At 43.8% G+C, this 19055-nt stretch overlaps 2 protein-coding genes across 2 annotated transcripts; one reads left to right on the forward strand and one right to left on the reverse strand.

Moving 5' to 3' along the window:
- Window positions 1–10118: 10118 nt before the first annotated feature.
- On the forward strand, window positions 10119–12472 carry LOC135366038 (uncharacterized). The gene is made up of 7 exons (XM_064598694.1): window positions 10119–10523; window positions 10625–10826; window positions 10965–11244; window positions 11302–11370; window positions 11428–11561; window positions 11650–11714; window positions 11949–12472. The coding sequence occupies exons 1-7, from the start codon at window positions 10314–10316 to the stop codon at window positions 12339–12341; spliced, it is 1353 nt and encodes a 450-aa protein (XP_064454764.1). The 5' UTR covers window positions 10119–10313; the 3' UTR covers window positions 12342–12472.
- Window positions 12473–12475: 3 nt separating this feature from the next.
- LOC135378324 (uncharacterized) lies at window positions 12476–14472 on the reverse strand. The gene is made up of 4 exons (XM_064611328.1): window positions 14270–14472; window positions 14035–14208; window positions 13771–13978; window positions 12476–13658 (listed from the first exon to the last, which is right to left on the reverse strand). The coding sequence occupies exons 1-4, from the start codon at window positions 14470–14472 to the stop codon at window positions 12579–12581; spliced, it is 1665 nt and encodes a 554-aa protein (XP_064467398.1). The 3' UTR covers window positions 12476–12578.
- Between the last annotated feature and the right edge of the window lie 4583 nt (window positions 14473–19055).

The following is a 19055-nucleotide window of genomic DNA, read 5'->3' on the forward strand; positions in this document are numbered from 1 at the left end:
GTCCATGATGTTTCCCGCAGATAATCGCCATTCTTCTGGAATTTTTGCGGGCGTCTAATTCGCTTTATTGTGAACATGATACACAATGGAAATTGATGTACCCAGGCTGGAACACATAGAAGGGACAAATACATACAAAGCCTCAAGTGCCTAAGACAATGAATGAAGAAAGAAGGAAGTCACTGAAAAGGTTAGCCCGCTGCAGGACTCGAACTCACATCTTCGGGACTGCCGGTCCAGGGCTCTACCCATTGAGCTAAGCTAACACGCCTCTCCAATGACTTCCTGGACCGGCAATCCAGAAGATGTGGGTTCGAGTCCTGCAGCTGGCGAACCTTTTCAGTGACTTCCTTCTTTCTTAATGACAGGCAATTTTACCAAACCGTTCATAACGTGGCTTGCCTGAACCAATCAGTGGATAAGGTTCTGAGTCTTGCATAACTACAAATTGGCACCGGCAAGTATGATAACCTTACAAATGGTCTGCTAAAACTGATATTTCGCTTGTGATTGATAACGTAAAATAAGAGACTTCGACTAGCAAGCAACGACAGTCCTCGCAGTCCCATATGAAGACACTTTGTAATAATCGAGAAGCGGTAAAGAAAAACACGGATGCAAGTACAAGTTTTCTCACCCGTCGGAAGCACTGTGATGCTTAACCCGCAGTCTCCGTGGGACGTGCATGACTTGACATGACAGTTTGATTAAAATGGGAAGCCTTGTGAGTGCGAACAAGAGCACATTGTTAAGGATGAACAAATACAATTTAAGAAGAGAAACAAGAATTTCGACCCCTCGCGCCGTGCTGTTGCAAGGATAGCGGTTGAAGGTGCTCTGTCTGCTGTTGTTTTGCAATGTTAACACCTTGGCATTCTGCAAAGCAGGTACTTCCTATAACGGTGTAGTAGATTCGGATGCAATGAAAAGTGGTCTACCTTTCACATACTAGTCATGTTATGTTATAGTGCCTAACAACAGGCCATCCTGGAAGAAAATTTTGACGCTCTTGCCTTGCCGTAATCTCAAAACCAGTGATGGCTAGTAGTTAACTACATCTAGTTAAACTACTAGTTACACTACCTGATCGTAGTTAAAAAGTAGTTATCAACTACTTGCAGAAAAGTAGTGGCAACTACTAGTTAAACTACTATTTCGAGTAGTTAACTACAGTAGTTAGGTTACTGCAGGCGCCAACTACTTCCGATTTTGCCGCAAGCTTTACGGCACGACTGTGCTTCCGACTTTTACCTTGAGCTACTTGTTTGATGAGAACGGAGGTGCAATTGTGCCGTGAATGCGTACTATATCTTCACTTTTATCACTGCTTGTGGGTGATATTTAGGTGTCCGTGAACACTATAGAATGGGATTGGTGTTGATGGACAACGTTAATAAGTAGTTATAGATGTAGTTAAAATACATTGCAGTTTTGCAATACATGTACATATACATGTAGTACACAAATACATGTAGTTAAAATACATTGCAACGCCGCTAGGGTGTCTCTGCCCAGAGAAAATGCGCCGCTCGCGCGTTCCGTAAACTTTTGCCCAGCACTGTACACCATCGTGGGATCGTGGGACCTCCCATAGAAGTACCTAGTGTTGACACGTCTTTCTGAAGCTCAGGGCCAACGAATATTCCAAGTGAAATGCATAGCTTCATTGAAGGGTAGCGTGTACGCCGTTCAAGTCAACTTGAGGAGGGTGTGTCGTGCAATTCTGGAAATGATTGAAATATCAGAATCACGAAAAAATCTGTTCATATCGAGGGTAATCCGCAGCGCTTCCAATTCAAAATGACGACCTGTATTGCGATGAAACTAGAGTAAATGATATATTAATATATATGTACAGGGGGTGTCACTTGAGACTGACCAGAATTTTATGAAATTCGTGGTTTGCTTTTCTTTCCAAAAAGTCGTTGAATATATCTATTCCAGAGGGGGCCTACTCAATGGTGGTGGTGTATCACTAATTAGTGCAACCGTTGATTACGTTTATAATGACTCTTCACAATTCCTGAAAACAAGTTGAACTCGCAATTCCAAATTTGTAGAGCACAACCCTGAGAAGTCTAGTCAGCAAGAATCGAAACAGTAGCACTTTGCTGTGCCCTGAAAAAAAAATGCACTGCGAAAATGCACTATCGTCGAGCGTTGCGCGAGTTCGGCGGCCGCTTTTTCTTGTCGCTCTCTCACTGTCAACCTTTGACATCACGACGTTCATCAAAACATGAGGCGCCCCCGCTTCCTAGCGTCCTGGTCACATTTTTTACCAGTGCACAAAAAGGTGCTGTGGTTTCGGTCGTTGTGGGGTAGACACTCCAGGGTTGTACTCTCCATCTTTGCAATTACGCGGTGAACGGATTCTCACTAATCACAAAGATTAATTACGGAAATTAATTAATGGCTGCGCTATTTACTGATACACCACAACCATTGAGTAGACCTCGTCCGGAATAGATATATTCAACGACTTTTGCGAACAAAAAGTCAATAGCGGATTTAATAAAATCTAGTCGGTCTTACGTCACGTAGCTTGTATTTATGACAATAACCTCGCATGGTATTTTAAATATATTCATATATTTTGGTACCTAGAACGAGTTATCCCGTAAGGAGATCACGGCCTTGCACAATGCTGAGAACGAAAGTTTTGGTGAGTTAGGAAATAAAGGAAGTTTAAGGCACATGCCCGAAATTTATGCTAAATGATTGACATGTATTTACACTGTAAGACACACGCGTGGCAGTTCATCTTAATTCCCTTTACCATTAGAGCGCGTTGAAGTTGACCCGCATCATTGGTTCCGTCGTCACATCGATCTCGAATGAAAATTTGATGAGTTGCGCCTTCACAGGGAACAAAGGACGCTTAAGCCACAAGTTCGAAATTCATGTTAAAGGATTGACAATCACCGACATTGCAACAAACACGCGCGGCACTGTGCAAAACGGGGATTGGTGAAGAAAGGTGAGGTGCATCAGCTTAATACAGTTACGCATACATACAACACTGAAGTGGGGAATTCCTTGAAGTATCAACTCACCATCAAGGTAACGTCTGTGTTTCTAACTGCAAACTTGCACATTAATACGTAATTTCCCATCGAGGTTGACATTGATGCAAATGGCCATCTCACAGCACGACAACAGCAACAACTTTACAACAACAACAGCAACAACTTTACTTGATAAGGATGATTGTGTTAGAAACACAGATGTTATCTTGATGGCAAGTTAATACTCCAAGCAATTCCTAACTTCAGTGTTGGTTTTATGGGTAATCCAAATTATCTGAGACACCTCACCCATCATTCTGACTCCGAGATAAGCAGGGCTTTCGAATTTGTGGAAATTTGCAAGACAAGCAGTATAACGTATAGTATTTGTTTCGTTTAGGAAGGAAATGCCAGTGTTGCATATGCCTTTCTAGATCCACATGCTACGTGTTCAGAGGTGGACGTCCGGAAAGCACTGGCAAATTAAGCTATTGCGAATGACGCTGAGGACTGTCCTGGATGATCCGACACGTGTGTGAATGATAGCCAGAATGCCAAGGATTTGTTCCTGAATTTTTTTACTCTCTCCCATACTGCTGCTGTCATTTGTTTCCAAATTCCGCGTAATGCTTCAAGCAGCTATCATAGCAGTGTCCATGAAGAATGCCTGCACCGTCAGTAGTAAGTCAACAGAAGGGCTTCAGAAAATCTGTACACTGGACCCGCTTGACTTGTGCAAAAAGTATGTGTAAATTCAATACAAAAAACATTGACTTTCTGTTGCGAGTGGTCTACAGAAAGTTAAAGGCTATAGTCGATTGAAAGTAAGCATATGATGTCAACACAAAACTAACGAAAAGTCTGAAGTAAATCAGTTGTTTCTGTTCAGTGTATTACGCAAAGAGTCTGTGTAAATTCAACAGAAAAACATATTGCCTTTCTGTTGGGAATGGTCTACAGAAAGTAAACGGCCATAAGTCAATAGGAAGTAAAGATATGTTGTCAGAACAAAGTTAACAAGTAGTCATAAGAAAATCTGTTGTTTCTGTTGACTCATTCATTTACAATGTAAGGCACATTTTATTTCACGGTGAGTGACTGGAAACAGAAGCTCAACAACCATTTTCATAAGGGAGTATTTAACCCTTTGTGACTCAAAGGGCACGATGCCGCGCAAGAACCAAGTAATGACTATGTTTTCGTGCTCACCTGCATCTAGAACTAGCGTCCGACGGATACTCGTGAAAGGAAATTACTGGGGCGCAATTCCCCTTCTTTGACTCGTAGAGAGGGACGGTGCAGCACACAGTAACATAGGAACGAAGACACAGTGAAGTCTGACTTCAGAAATTGACCAGGGGAAGAACACTCCACCATGCGAAACCAGGCTGTCGACATATGATCCGTCGTCTGCTCAGGGGCCAGTACGAAGCGCCCCAATCGCGCAGCGGCCACTCGGCAAAGCAATTTCCGCGGGGCTGGGGAGGAGCACGAGTGTTATGGTCGTGTCAGTATGCAGTACACACCGGTGGCATCCAATGTATTGCTATTGCTCCGTAGACGAAAGCGTGCTGGGCGAACGCAATGCATCCTGGACACGTCCTGGTCGCACGTCACAGCAAACGTCAAGGCACACGTGACCTTAAAGATAACGGCGCCCGTGGTCGGCTGCCAAACCGTTTGTAAACAATGCGGTTGTTGTTTCTGCGCAACGTTTTGGATGTCTTTAGATCACGGCAATTATTTTTAACCGATAATCTCGCAGTAAAACGCGCAGTTTTGCACATAAGGCCTCGTATTGTTGACGACTAAGGAGAAATGAGCTGCGTGTTGCGGAAGAAGCACCACATAGTTTACACTGGCAAAATACGACTATCCTTGAGTTTGCTGACCAAGAGCGAGGGAGGCTCCGCCCCCAAATGGCGCGCCAATAGGAGGACTCGGGAGGCGGAGCGATGCGGCCTCTGCTCTTGCCTAATAGATGGCGCATCGGTAGCGCTCGGCTCGGGATATGTGAGCCGCTGTCGTCTGCTTCTTCCGGTAGAGCTACGACCTTGAAGCCTCTGCTCTCGCGTAAGAGATGGCGCAACATTGGCGCTCGGGCTCGGTAAGGGCACGTGTGGTCGCCATAACTTTGAGTCTCGACCTTGAGACTGGCCGGTAACCTAAATTCCGATGACGCGACGATAGCAAACCATAGTGCGTAGTTTTGACGATTATGCTTCATGGATGTGTCATTACATTACCAAATTTGTGGCCAGTTCGACGTTTCGCTCCGCTCTTATGCGTGAACATCGTCTCAGCTCATTAAAAAGGAAATAAATGTTGCTGCTTTTGTTCTACTCCTCGCACTGAAATAAATCATTTAAAATAATTGTACTGTGTGTTTCTTTTTTCTTTTTTTTCTTTTTGTAAGTAGTTACGCAAGTATGTAAAAAGGAAAGAAATGTTGCTGTTGTTCTACTCCTCACACTGAACTAAATCCTTTGAAATAATTATACTCTGTTTCTTTTTTCCCTTTTTGTAAGTAGTTACGGAAGAAAATAATTGTACTGTGTGTGCGTGTGTGTGTTTCGTTTTTGTAAGTACAGAAGTACGTAAAAAGGAAAGCAATGTTGCTGATTGTTCTACTTTTTGCACTGAAATAAATCACTTGAAATAATTGTACTGTGTGTGTCTTTTTCGTTTTGTAAGTCGTTACGGAAGAAACTGTTTCGTTTTTGTATGGGATTCCGGGACATTTGATCGAACGGCGTTTGGTCGAAAGCTGTTTGATCAAACGCGGGACATTTGGACGAAAGCCATTTGATCGAACACCGTTTGATCGAAACGGCAGCGGTCATGAAAGAGAACGGGAACCGGAAAAAATGTTCCCGGAAAAAATGTCCCCAGAAAAAATGTTCCCGGAAGAACTGTTCCCTGGAAAAAATGTCCCCGGAAAAAATGTCCCCTAAGAAACATGCTCTTTTGGTACGCGTGGAATTTTTGCGAAATCCCCGGTTGCGATATTGCCGGCCTTGAAGTCCTCGGATTCAAAATAAATACGAAAATATCTAACCACTTATTAAGTGTTTTGACTTTGAAAGCTTGGGCCACTTTCACTTATGATTTCGCGTAGAGAATACACCGCAATCAATTGTCACGTTTGTTGATACAACGTGCACACTTGGCTGGGATATTCTTATTTTGTTTCTTTCTTCTTGTACTAAAAAGTATATCCTGCATGACGTCACACTGACTCGTGTGCAATCAGAACGCCGGGATTTTGCGACTGTAGATTTTAGGCCTGATGACACAGCTATCCTTTCAGGTTTGAGGGAATTAAAGGCCGGACGTACATTTTTCTGTACCAGCTCGCGTGGAGTAGCGGTTAGGATGATCGCCTTCACGCCGAGACTGGGACGCGGCGCGGGTTCGAATCCCTGTGCCGGCTGTGCTGTCTGAGGTTTTTCCTGGGTTTTCCATCGGACTTTCCTGTCGAATGTCGGCAAACCTAGCCCTGAAGTCGGTCCTGGACGCATACTAACCCCCTGTCACCCTGCTGTCCTCTGTCCACGCCTGTACACCGCGTACAGCAAGAGTTGCTTCGCGGCGCTAACACGGAAAAACATGCGTTGGGTCTCGGGAGCCCCATGACTGTACAGGCTCCTTTATTGCAAGACACAACGAAGTAAATTCACCAAAACTGACCCTGGTCACCCGCAGCGACTCCCTAGGCAAAGAAATGCTATGTGTGAACAGTAATTTTAAAACTGAATTGAATACGAATAAATTAAGCGACTCGTCGAATAACCGTAATTGGATACATATACAGCATATATTGGAAGATAAACATCTACGGTATGCGTAAGTATAGCGCTCACTCTGTTCTATGCCCTCCATGAGCCGGCCTTACGTGTGCAACTTCGGGACTATTCAAATATATTCGGTTTAGAAGAAACATCAATTCGATTTGGAATTCGAACATTGAATTCCATATTTGATTCGGAAATGGAATATGATATACGATTACTCGCTTCGGTGCTCAAAAATCCAAATATCCATACCGTCCTAGTAAAAAGTCGACGTCCGAAGTCAACCAGGCCACGCGTACCAAAAGTGAATTTTCCTCAGGGGACATTTTTTCCGGGGACATTTCTTCCAGGGGACATTTTTTCCGGGAACAATTTTTCCAGGGGCATTTCTTCCGGGGACATTTTTTCCGGGGACATTTCTTCCTGGACCCAAAGAGAACACATAGACAACGTGACAATTCCCCAAGACCCTGATACCTTCTGCATATTTCCGGCAGATATGTTGGAAAAACGCAGCGAACCACATGTCTCACGTTAGCGTGGGCGTAGGAAAAAATTGTCCCGGTTTGCGGAGTATTTTACCAAATGAAATGTTTGCGCGTACTTTTAGCAATACGCTGCGGCAGTATCAGCCACGAGGACATGAGGGTGGAGCTAAACGTCTAATTTTACTTTCAAAGCTCCTGCAAACGCAGTTTCAGCACTTAATGCAAATAAATAGCGAAAAAAAAAAAAAGGCACATCATCGGATCGCCTTCTGGATGCGAAAAAGTGGATTAGGATGAGGAATGTATTTATGGCCGAGCGGATTACACAGGGTGAAATATTCCTTGGGATAACAGCATTTAGAACTGAAGCTTTCTTTTGTTGTTTTCTTGATGATTGATTGATTGAAAGAAAGAAAAAAATGGGGATTGTAGCCCTCATCACGAGGGCCGGCTACCCCAGATCACCTAAGGAAAGGAATTCCAGACACCTCCACCATCACCCACTGGAGATGTCGCGAAGCGGCGACGAGCGGCGTTGTTTTCTTCTTTTTTGTTTCATCAACGCTCCAAGCGAAAGAATAAAAGAACCGATCAAACGACCGCTGCTGTCTCGATCAAACGGTGTTTGATCAAATGCCTTTCGACCAAACGACGTTCGATCAAATGTCCCGGAACCCTTACAAAAAGGAAACACACACAGTACAATTATTTTCTTCCGTAACTACTTACAAAAAGGGAAAAAAAAAGAAACAGAGTATAATTATTTCCAAGGATTTATTTCAGTGCGACAACAAGCAGCAACATTTCTTTCCTTTTTACATACTTGCGTAACTACTTACAAAAAGAAAAAAAAAAGAAACACACAGTACAATTATTTTAAATGATTTATTTAAGTGTGAGGAGTATAACAAAAGCAGCAACATTTCGTTCCTTTTTCATGAGCTGAGACAATGTTCACGCATAAGAGCGGAGCGAAACGTCGAACTGGACAAAAATTTGGTAATGTAATGACACATCCATGAAGCATAATCGTCAAGACTACGCAGTATACTTGCGTAACTACTTACAAAAAGAAAAGAAAAAGAAACGGGATAAGTCGACTTATCCTCTTTTTACTATTTTTGTTGCAATGACATCTACATACCAGTATGCACCTGCCAATGAAAACTTAGGACCTTATTGCGATTTGTTGGCCAGCTACAGCATGGTAAAAAACGGGAAATGCAAGTGTGTCAATGGGACGGACAATCATATCAGTCAGTGCGAGGAGTAGAACAAAAGCAGCAACATTTCTTTCATTTTTCATGAGCTGAGAGAATGTTCACGCATAAGACCGGAGCGAAACGTCGAACTGGCCAAAAATTTGGTAATGTAATGACACATCCAAGAAGCATAATCGTCAAGACTACGCAGTATACTTGCGTAACTACTTACAAAAAGAAAAGAAAAAGAAACGGGATAAGTCGATTTATCCTCTTTTTACTATTTTTTGTTGCAATGACATCTACATACCAGTATGCACCTGCCAATGAAAACTTAGGACCTTATTGCGATTTGTTGGCCAGCTACAGCATGGTAAAAAACGGGAAATCCATGTGTGTCAATGGGACGGACAATCATATCAGTCAGTGCCAGGAGTAGAACAAAAGCAGCAACATTTCTTTCATTTTTCATGAGCTGAGACAATGTTCACGCATAAGACCGGAGCGAAACGTCGAACTGGCCAAAAATTTGGTAATGTAATGACACATCCAAGAAGCATAATCGTCAAGACTACGCAGTATACTTGCGTAACTACTTACAAAAAGAAAAGAAAAAGAAACGGGATAATCCTTTTACTATTTTTGTTGGAATGACATCCACATACCAGTACGCACCTGCCAATTAAAACTTAGGACCTTATTGCGATTTGTTGGCCCGCTACAGCATGGTAAAAAACGGGAAATGCATGTGTGTCAATGGGACGGACAATCATATCAGGCCCCTTTTCTCATTTTGGGATTTTTCTTCTTATCCCCTTATTGCATACAGAGGTTCAATTATTTTAAATAATCTATTTCAGTGCGAGGAGTAGAATAAAAGCAGCAACATTTATTTCCTTTTTCATGAGCTGAGACAATGTTCACGCATAAGAGCGGAGCGAAACGTCGAACTGGCCACAAATTTGGTAATGTAATGACACATCCATGAAGCATAATCGTCAAAACTATACGCACTATGGTTTGCTATCGCCGCGTCATCGGAATTTAGGTTACCAGCCAGTCTCAAGGTCGAGGCTCAAAGTTATGGCGACCACACGTGCCCTTACCGAGCGCCCGAGCCAGCCCGAGCGCCAATGTTGCGCCATCTCTTACGCGAGAGCAGAGGCTTCAAGGTCGTAGCTCTACCGGAAGAAGCAGACGACAGCGGCTCACATATCCTATGGTGGGCTAGAAAGACTGGTGTGCCGTTCGGCGGTTGTCAGATGTACCCGCCGATGTTCCTGCCGAGAGATGGCGCCAAGCGTATCTCGGCGCTATGCGATCTAATCCCCTCCTGCTGATGATTTCAGTGCTACTTGTCACGTGATTACACACCTGCCGTTGACCCATGAGCGTGCCTTTTCTTTGCTCTGCATGCAAAATGCCCCTTGAGTGTTACATGCAGCAGCAAACGAATAGCACACCTAGATATCAGTGCTGACATTCGTCGACGAGTCCCTATCAGCGCTTGGGTCTGGGACATGTGTACTTTGATAACGATAAAAACGTGTTCGAGCAGCCGGTTTTGCCTTCGTGCTGTGATACTTATTCGTGATATGTGCTCATATCCTTCCCTTTATTCGAGCGACCTTTACCTTCTAGGTTGCGAGGTCCGGCAACGGGTGATAGAAATGTTTAAGTCGGTGTTGGGCTGTAAGCGTGAGATATACGCGTGGCGCACTTCTCAAGGGGGCAGCACCATCGCTGCCTTCAATTCCGAAACTGGGTAGGTGATTACGCCCACATGTGTTCATGGCTCGTGCGTTGTGAGGTGTTGAACCGGCGATGGCTATCGTTTTATTCTGTGGTTTCGAGAAAATCGAATTATTGTGCGAGTTTTTTCGAAGTTCGAACTTGAAGAAAGGTATTAAGCTTTACGACAGTAACCACGTGTATGCCGTTCGCGAAGTTCAGGACCATATAAACATTGGACCCGTCGTGACAGGGAAGTGCGTTGCACAAACAGGGAAGCAGGCGTATGACGTCGTAATCGAGGTGCGTATTTTGTTTTACCTTCGTCCCGACTGATGTATTTGTAAATGCGTCGCATGCAGTTGTATGACAAGTGTAAATATGTGTGCTGTTATGTCACGCAGCTGCAGCAACAACGAAAGATCAGCCGTGCGTCCTGTACTTGTAGAGGAGGAATTCTAGGCCGCTGCAAACATGTTGCTGCTGTAGCTGCCTTCATCAACAAATCAGCGGTGAACTCGTGCACCTCCTTTCCGCAGTCATGGGGCGTTCCAACGTCCAAGCCACAGCTAGACGACAAAAAGAGCATTGACGATCTTTTTGGAGGTAAATACCACGGGGACATTGAGCAGTGGACCCTCTCATATGGCAGTGTAGCCCATACTGTGTGATTTCATGGAATTGTTTTATGGACCGCAAAGTTTGTGGCAATGCAACAAGTTTACATGCGTTTGAATATTACAGGTGAAGGAAAGAATGCAACAGCTGCAAAACGCATTGTGCCAGTGCTGCTGTCAGACCTCCTACCAAAATTTCAAGGAATTCGAAGTGTGGTCACCAAAGCAATTGAGCTTGAATTTGCAGATGAAGTTGAGAGGGCCTGCCGCATAACTCTTCAAAGTCTTATTGAAGCTGCAGCATCCAAAGTTGAGAAAGAGGACATCCATGCTGCACTTCAGGCCAGCGCACATGAGAGAAGCGTATTTCAGTGCATGAATGTGGTGCAGGCTTCTCCAACACTGAGGTTGGTCAAAGAGGACTGGACGCAACATGTCCCAATTGAAAATATTGCCTTTTATAGGAGGCACGTTTCACACTGTAATGTGGAAGAGGTTGCGCGTGCCACTCTCGGACAAAATGTTAATGACAGGTATGTTGTAAACTTAGGGTACATGTGACTTGTCAGTGCATACCTTTTCTTGCTCAGGTGGCACAAAGAGAGACGGTTGAGAGTCACAGCCTCAAATGCACACAGGGTGTGGACAAGGAAAGATGGATTTGAGAAGTTAGCGAAAAGCCTAGTCTGCCCGAGGAGAGTTCAGACAGCTGCAATGGCATATGGTACGGTAACTTGGAAATCTCACTTTTTCCTATTACTTTTTTTTTTCAACTTTTTGCAATGCAAACATCATTTTCATTTCACTATTAGGCACAGCAACTGAGACAGCTGCCCGGCAAAGTCTGCAGAGGGAGATGAAGGTACCTGTGACACAGGTAATGCAATATTTTGTTAGAAAGTCGTCGGTCATAAGCCATCTGATTCTATGTTCAATCCTGTGTGGTCTATTGTGTACATAATTATTAATATATCGTCATGAAAGCATTAAATGTTCGGGTCATTGGCTACGTAAACTGCAACCCTCTCCGTGGTTCATGGCTATCGAGATTGTAATTTTTTTTACTCTCTTGTGCTGCAAGCCCTGAATTGTCCCAATGTTTGTATTTCAGATTGGATTGGTAGTGCATGATCAGCAACCCTGGTTATGCGGAAGTCCAGATGGCCTCATGAAGATCAGAGAAGAACAAGTGCTCGTCGAGATCAAATGTCCTCACAGCAGGCGGGGGAAACCAGTTGTGGACAGGGCACAGAAACTCAGCTACGTGAAGTACCTGACTTATGATCATGATGAAGGGCAGTTCTACCTCAAAGAGACGCATTCTTACTACACACAAGTACAAGTAATGATGTACATTCTCAACATCACCAAGACATTGTTTTATGTATATTCTTCGAGCCAACAGGTCACTGTAAATGTAGCAAGGAATGACGCATTTTTATCCCAGTTGGTACCAAAGCTTGAGCACTTTTATTTTGTGCATCTATTGAATGAGTTTTGCTAGGAAGAAAATGTTGATGCAGAATAAAAGATGACAGGCCCATACCTGCGGGTTTTACCAAGAGTATGTGTTTCGAAAAGTTTTTGATAATCAGACACATCAACTTTGCAGTCACAGGAAGTGTGCGTAGCAGGCTGAACACAAAACACAAATATTTAATATATACAAGAAATATTATACAGGAGGATGCATCACATACATACGGCACATACTCTACAAATTTCCCATTTACTTCTGGCATCACTTCCTGATTATGGGTGGCTGGAAGTTCGCAAGCACACAGCAAATGTGGAAAATGTCAGACATGCTTGGTATCAATGATACGGGCACTCTGTTATTCAGGATGTTATACACCTTGATTCTCTGAATTGCTCTCTCAACATGGATACGAACACTTGCAATGCAATAGGTATCCTCCACCTCCTCTTTTGAGAACTGCAAGTTGCCTGAGGCAAATGGCGGCATGACAAGGATCGCATTCTTTCCCTCAACAGTTGAGCGGATGGAGGGGAATCCCTTATCACTTAGGACAAGGTCACCATGCTCTACGAGGTCTAAAAATTTTGAATGAACAGTTACCTCAGAATCACTTGTGCGGCCCCCATATGCATGAGACACAAATGCGATTTGACCACTAGGCACAATCCCTACTAGAAACTTCAAGGTAAATGTCCCTTTGTACCTTGAAAACAAGGCACGTTGTTGTTCTACCGTTACTGGGGTTTCTGTCTTTATCTCCGTACAGTCTATTATATATTTACACTTTGGATAATGTAGCTTGAAGCATTCTGGCATCATAGCTTGCCGGACATCAGGTGGCGGTGTATAAATCCAACCCTTGGTTGACGTGGTCAACACTTCCAACACTCTATAAAATATTCTTGATGCAGTGCTCCTGTGCACAGCGAACAGTGCTGCCAGAGCAGTGAAGGAGATGCCCATCTTCATCTTCATTAAAAAAAGTAACAACGCATTCTCCATTGTAATATCACAGCTGCGGACCCTTAGCACAGAGAGAAGGCTCAGTAACAAAGCAAACACATTGGGCTGCACACTTGTGAGGTCTTCAAGGATATCAGGGTCATGCTTTATGGAATTGTAACCACTGAACACACAAGCTCGTTCTCCTGGAATTGGCTCTGCCGACGCTGATGGGGTGTCTTGTGTGTGCTTGCTGACTCTAACGGGATGGACTACCTGCGTTTGTGCACAGCCTTGCCCAATGAATGCGAAGAGAACAGAGAAGTGACAATCTGCATTGTCTGCATCTTCCGTCTGGGTGCTAGAGTCTGTCTGTGCAGCACCGTCCATGGCGGCATCCTACATTGAGCAATATGTTACACAGTGACACAAACACCATAATGCCCCATCATTTACATTTCACATTTCATTATCCAAAAGGACAGCCTTTTCCTCAAATTGTGATACTTACTATGTGATGGACGTTTGCCGCAGTGTCATCTGCGCACTCGAATTCGAGCAGAGAGAGGTCAGACAGCCCAGACCAGTCCTCCTGAGGTTGGCTGAAGTCATCCACGTAATTTTCCAGGGACCCTTGTAGAGGTTGCCTGACTGATGTCGTTGCATGAGCGTGACGGTAACTTCCCTGTAGCACTGATCTGTTCCGCCTTTTCATTACCCTAAAAAACGAGCAATATGAGACATGCACAATCACATACACCTTGCACACAGTTACCTCGCATATCTTGCAGTCTTGGCAAGGTTGTCTTTTGCAGGTTTCCGATATGCTTCTGGAAATATTGTCGGTACGTAGGATGGGCTCTCCTCATCGTCAGCCTTTGCACCACCGACAAAATGATTTGAGCATATCCGGGTGTTGCTGGTCGGCAGCCACCGTTGTCCATCTTGCCTGTGCGCAAATGATGTGCCGTTAAAACAAAATACCACGAGAGAGCGACGGTTGTTCTTACCGTGTGCGGCGAACAGCGGTGATCCAGCGCTGGCGGCGTTCGGTCTCCTTTTTCCGTCCCGGAAAGCGGTGAAATGTCAGATAGTCACCAGTTTCTTTGCTTAGATCCCCTTCGCGGTTGGAGCAGTGAACAACGCAACAATATCTTCTGTTGTAGCCGTTTCTACGTTCGAAATTTTCGCCTCCGCGGTCACCACTTTCCATGCTTCAATAGCGGCACGCCGGGTCCCACCTACCCAGTTCAAAATGGCCTCCGTTGTAGAGGGCGCCACAAGTACGGGCAAACTTTAGTGCACGAGGCCTATACGTTAGTTGCAGCTAACAAACTGGAGCAGTAGAATTGCTGATTACAGTCTGCATATGAGCAGTCTGTAGAGGCAAGGAATCCGGAAGAAAAAATGGACGACACGAAAATATAAGGATTTATTCAGTTATTTCAGAATACTGCTGGTCCCAGAAGGGACCCTGGAAGGAGTAGGGAAGGTACACATAATACACTCATACAGTGGCGACAATTCGAAAGAAACCTGCAAAAGAGACGCAGCAAAGTCATCCCAAGTTACCTGCGCGTACGTGCCGATCGGTAACACGAGTGTTCCATATACCGGTAGTCTTTCCTAAGCAGTAGCATAATGCAGTGTTCTTCTAAGATAGAAGAGCTGTCTCTTGACTGTAATGCCTATTAAGCGCACGTGAAAATTCCATCTAAAATCGGACGGGATGGTGACCCCAAGATATTTATACTAAGCTCCCTTCCAAGTACGATGATGTTGGCAAAGCCTTTGTTCTACATGTAACAGCACACACACAGTTTTGTCGATATTCAACTTGATTTGCAATTTGTAACATCACTTGTTGATGTGTTCGAAGCTGCTCTGCAAAGGTGAGCCATAAGCAAAGCACACTGAAAAAAAAAAAAAAAAAGAAAGAGAGAGAGAGTTAGAGAGAGAGCGATCGGCACATTGAGGACGCACGTTCAGATATCCCTATGTTTTTCGGAATATATCGCGCGGTATATTATGCAGTCATCAGCGAATAAGCATGCTTTACAATTAATGTTACTTAACATATCGTTTATATAGACAAGAAACAGCAAAAGTCTCAAGACTGACCTCTGTGGTATACCCCAGGTGTGTGGGGTCCGATCACACAGGAAGTCAGTCCTGGAGCCAAGCCATGATCTTGGTATTAGGTGTCAGCTTTCTATAGGGCACGCACACGGTTAAATGCCTTGGAGACACGCAAAGACGAAATGTCAATTTGTAGGTTATTATCTAAAGGAAATGCCAAGTCGTTTATGAAATCAGAGAGGGCCATGACAACGGAGTAATTCCCACGAAACCGATGCTGCAAGGAATGCTGTTACTTGATCATGGTGTTGCTTGTTCGGAAAAGATGTGCTCTAACAATTCACAGCAGCTGGAAAGAAGAGAAAATTCGAAACTAAACACGGGACTTCTGCCGTACGTATCGGTTTTATACGAGCGCATTTCTATTCGTTCGGGAAAACCCCTTCGTCCAGCGATATCTGGAATATAATGTTGAGGAATTGCGCAGCTTACTCGGCGTACCTTCTAAGAAATTCATTCGGAATATTGTCTTGCCCGGAAGACTACAATAACGCGTCCTGGAGTAACCAGTCCCGAGACATTTTGGGATAGCATATCCACTTTTTTTTTCCTTTGGAAATCAACCCGCAATCTTGATATTTACCTCCCTCGGTGACATAATAAAAGATACAGATAAATGTATTGATTTAAAGTAATGTAGTACTAATAATATTTTGGGGGTTTAAGTCATGAGACAACGGTGATAGATCTACGTATGATTAAAGGAGTTTGCCACATCTTCTATATAATCTGTTATCTGCTGCGCATCATTTTGTTCCTCTTTTGCTCGATACGTTGAGTAATCATACGCCAAATTTTCTGGGAGTACGCAACAAAAACGTAGCTATAATATTTCTTTTTAGTCTCACTTAATTTCCTCCTTTAGAACCTCCATCAAACCTGGAGCCAGGGTTAGTTTCCGCAGCCGTCTAATTTTGTTTATGCATGCGATGTTTAAGATGCTAAACGCCGCATGTCAAGGAGGGTCTTTGACTGTAAACCTTGTAAGGCTTCTTGAACACGAACTTTGTTATGGACATGTGTACAGTGGCCTTGAAAAAATGTCAGGCCATATTAACATTTCTCGATATGCTACAGAGCTGGTCAAATTGTACAATGATCTGCCCAATGAAAATCAGAATGTCTGGATTTTAGGTCAGTCATGCCTAAATTTTATATGGTGCATCTCAAAAGAATCATCTTGTGATCTGAATGTCCACCAACTACTTGGTAGTCCCATTTCCAGTCAAAGGTGTTAGGCACCACCAACAGATCACGTAATTGAAGCAGGAGATTCTTGAATTGTAGTGTAGCTCTTGACGACCTGGTATATATCAATATAGCAAAAGGCAATATCAAGTATGCATTTTCATTCATGAAGTCTCAAACTCCGGTTAGGGTTTCCTAATTTACACACCAAGATGGGACCATATACTCAAGAAGCATGACATTATATCCCTAACCGTAGTCAATGTCAATAGGTTTCATTTGTAACTATGTTACACCCTTTTTAATATAGCCTGATCATGGTGGTGATGAGGTAACAGAAAAAGATGGAAATATGAGTCGCGACAGAGTCGGACTGGCCACGCTAGGACGCCTACAAGCGGTGAAAATGTGAGAAAGAGTGAGGGTAGCATGACAGAAGTAATATCACGGGAAGGGGGAGGGGGCACACCAGCACACACTTAGCAAGTCATAGGGTATATTACGCTTTTCAGCTTGAATCTTTATAATCTATAATGTCGGCATTGCGGTTGTCGGTAGTTGGCCACAATGCAGGTGGCGAATTTTCCCCGTTTATCATCATCTGTGTATATGTTGTTGTATCTTGCCACGCCAACAGCGCTCTTAAGCCACTCAATCAGTGGATAAAATGAGTTTACCATGATGTTCTAGGAACCCTTTGTATCGCATCAATTCCATTCAAGCAGTTTCGGTTAATAATACAAGTGTGGCACTTTTTTCTTCTATATATATGACTCAGTTGTTTTACCGACCGACAGCAAAAAGCGTGTATGTAGACAGAATACTACTGCGGTGCTATACAATTCCGTGTTTTATCACCGGTACCAAATTCCTTTACAGTTACATAAGGAGCAAAAGAATTACATAACAACTAAAATGTGCGGCGCGAGGTACACTATATAGGACGCGCCATAATTTAGTTAAATGACAATTTAGTTGAACAATCTACCATCGGCCTATGTTTCGTGACAAAATGTTCCCAGCTTCCTGTACACAGAAACTCGATAATCTCGGTTGAAAAGAAAGAGTGAAGAAAAAAAAAACATCAAGGAGGCGAGCTCTCGGAAGCTGTAGTCGCTCTTTATTTCGTTTTTCGACCCGTCTGTCATCATCCACCGAAGATAAGACATGCAGCCACGTGCTTCGCAACATTCCGATATCTTTCGCTTGCAGGGATCGTCGGCTAGGCAGACGTGACGTTAGCAAATGTCTCGTGGTTTCGTTACAAAGAACTGCCGATGGTAGTAAACCGTCAGTACGCAAACCAACGTAGTGCTGGCCCAAATATATTCACTATAAAAATAGTCAACCATACATACACTGTCACACACGGGACATGTGGGACTAGTTCAACGAGAACCCGCTTGGTTCGCAGCGAGCGCATAGCGCCGGAGCTCAGGAGCATAGGTGGGGAGTAACGCGTTACAAAGTAGTGCGTTACCGGTAACGCGTTACATTCGAGTAGTGAAATATGGTAACGCATTACATTTGGGAGAACAGTAATGAGTAACGTAACGTCATTACATTTTTACTAACTAACGCGTAACGGCATTATGCGTTACGCGTTATGCGTTCGGGAACATTGCTTCATCGTCTAAACTTGAGCGAGGACCGTGCCTGCAGAATCCGGGGATTTTTTTCTATTAATCTTCAACAATAAAAAGAAGGTTACATCGGCACCCACGAAGAACGCAAAAGAAGGATTATTGACCTACCCTGGTTGAGATGTCACCCTTTGTTTACCACCTCTATTTTTCACTCCCTCTGGTATTTTTCAGACGAATGGGTCAAAAGCGACAGAAAAATAGCCTCTACCCTCTGAACAAGTAACAAAGTACCAAGGGATTGGCTGTTTGGATTTGTACTGTGTGAGATAAAAGGTCACTGTCTCTATCAACCTTGACAAGGAGCACTCACTGGTAATTAGGCGTCCTCTCAGCCAGACGGGCGAAGCTCACAGATGAAAATTTTGAACATCAACTACTTCTGCGTTGCAATAAATCGTACATGTACGTAGGTTGTGTTCATGCGTGACCCTTGTTTGTGCCCAACATTGCTTATATTGATTTGCGGAATGCACTTATGTGACTCAACCTAAAAAGGGTACATATTATAAGGACAACTGGTGAAGTAATGCAAAAGTAACGGCATTACTTATCAGAAGTAACGGCGTTAGTAACGCGTTACCTACTACCGCAACAGTAACGAATACTGTAACGCGTTACTTTTTGAAAAAAGTAGTGAGTAACAGTAGTGCACTACAAAATAAAAGTAACTTCCCCACCTATGCTCAGGAGCTTGGCTTCAAAACAGGGGCATCACGCATTCCACGTATTGAATATGGCGGTAAGCACACCAGTCCTTCTAGCCCACCATACATATCCCGAGCCGAGCGCTATCGATGCGCCATCTATTAGGCAAGAGCAGAGG

The sequence above is a fragment of the Ornithodoros turicata genome, chromosome 1 (assembly GCF_037126465.1).
Source record: "Ornithodoros turicata isolate Travis chromosome 1, ASM3712646v1, whole genome shotgun sequence".
In the NCBI taxonomy this organism is placed as follows: domain Eukaryota; kingdom Metazoa; phylum Arthropoda; class Arachnida; order Ixodida; family Argasidae; genus Ornithodoros; species Ornithodoros turicata.

What these genes read in the sequence shown, in the direction of transcription:
- LOC135366038 (XM_064598694.1), top strand. Translation starts at nt 10,314, where the DNA reads ATGGCTATCGTTTTATTCTGTGGTTTCGAGAAAATCGAATTATTGTGC. An exon ending in GGACAAAATGTTAATGACAG is followed by an intron (nt 11,371 to 11,427) that starts GTATGTTGTAAA and finishes TTTCTTGCTCAG; the next exon opens with GTGGCACAAAGAGAGACGGT. An exon ending in TGAAGGTACCTGTGACACAG is followed by an intron (nt 11,715 to 11,948) that starts GTAATGCAATAT and finishes TTTGTATTTCAG; the next exon opens with ATTGGATTGGTAGTGCATGA.
- LOC135378324 (XM_064611328.1), bottom strand. Translation starts at nt 14,472, where the DNA reads ATGGAAAGTGGTGACCGCGGAGGCGAAAATTTCGAACGTAGAAACGGC. An exon ending in ACCGCTGTTCGCCGCACACG is followed by an intron (nt 14,209 to 14,269) that starts GTAAGAACAACC and finishes ATTTGCGCACAG; the next exon opens with GCAAGATGGACAACGGTGGC. An exon ending in CGGCAAACGTCCATCACATA is followed by an intron (nt 13,659 to 13,770) that starts GTAAGTATCACA and finishes TGCTCAATGTAG; the next exon opens with GATGCCGCCATGGACGGTGC.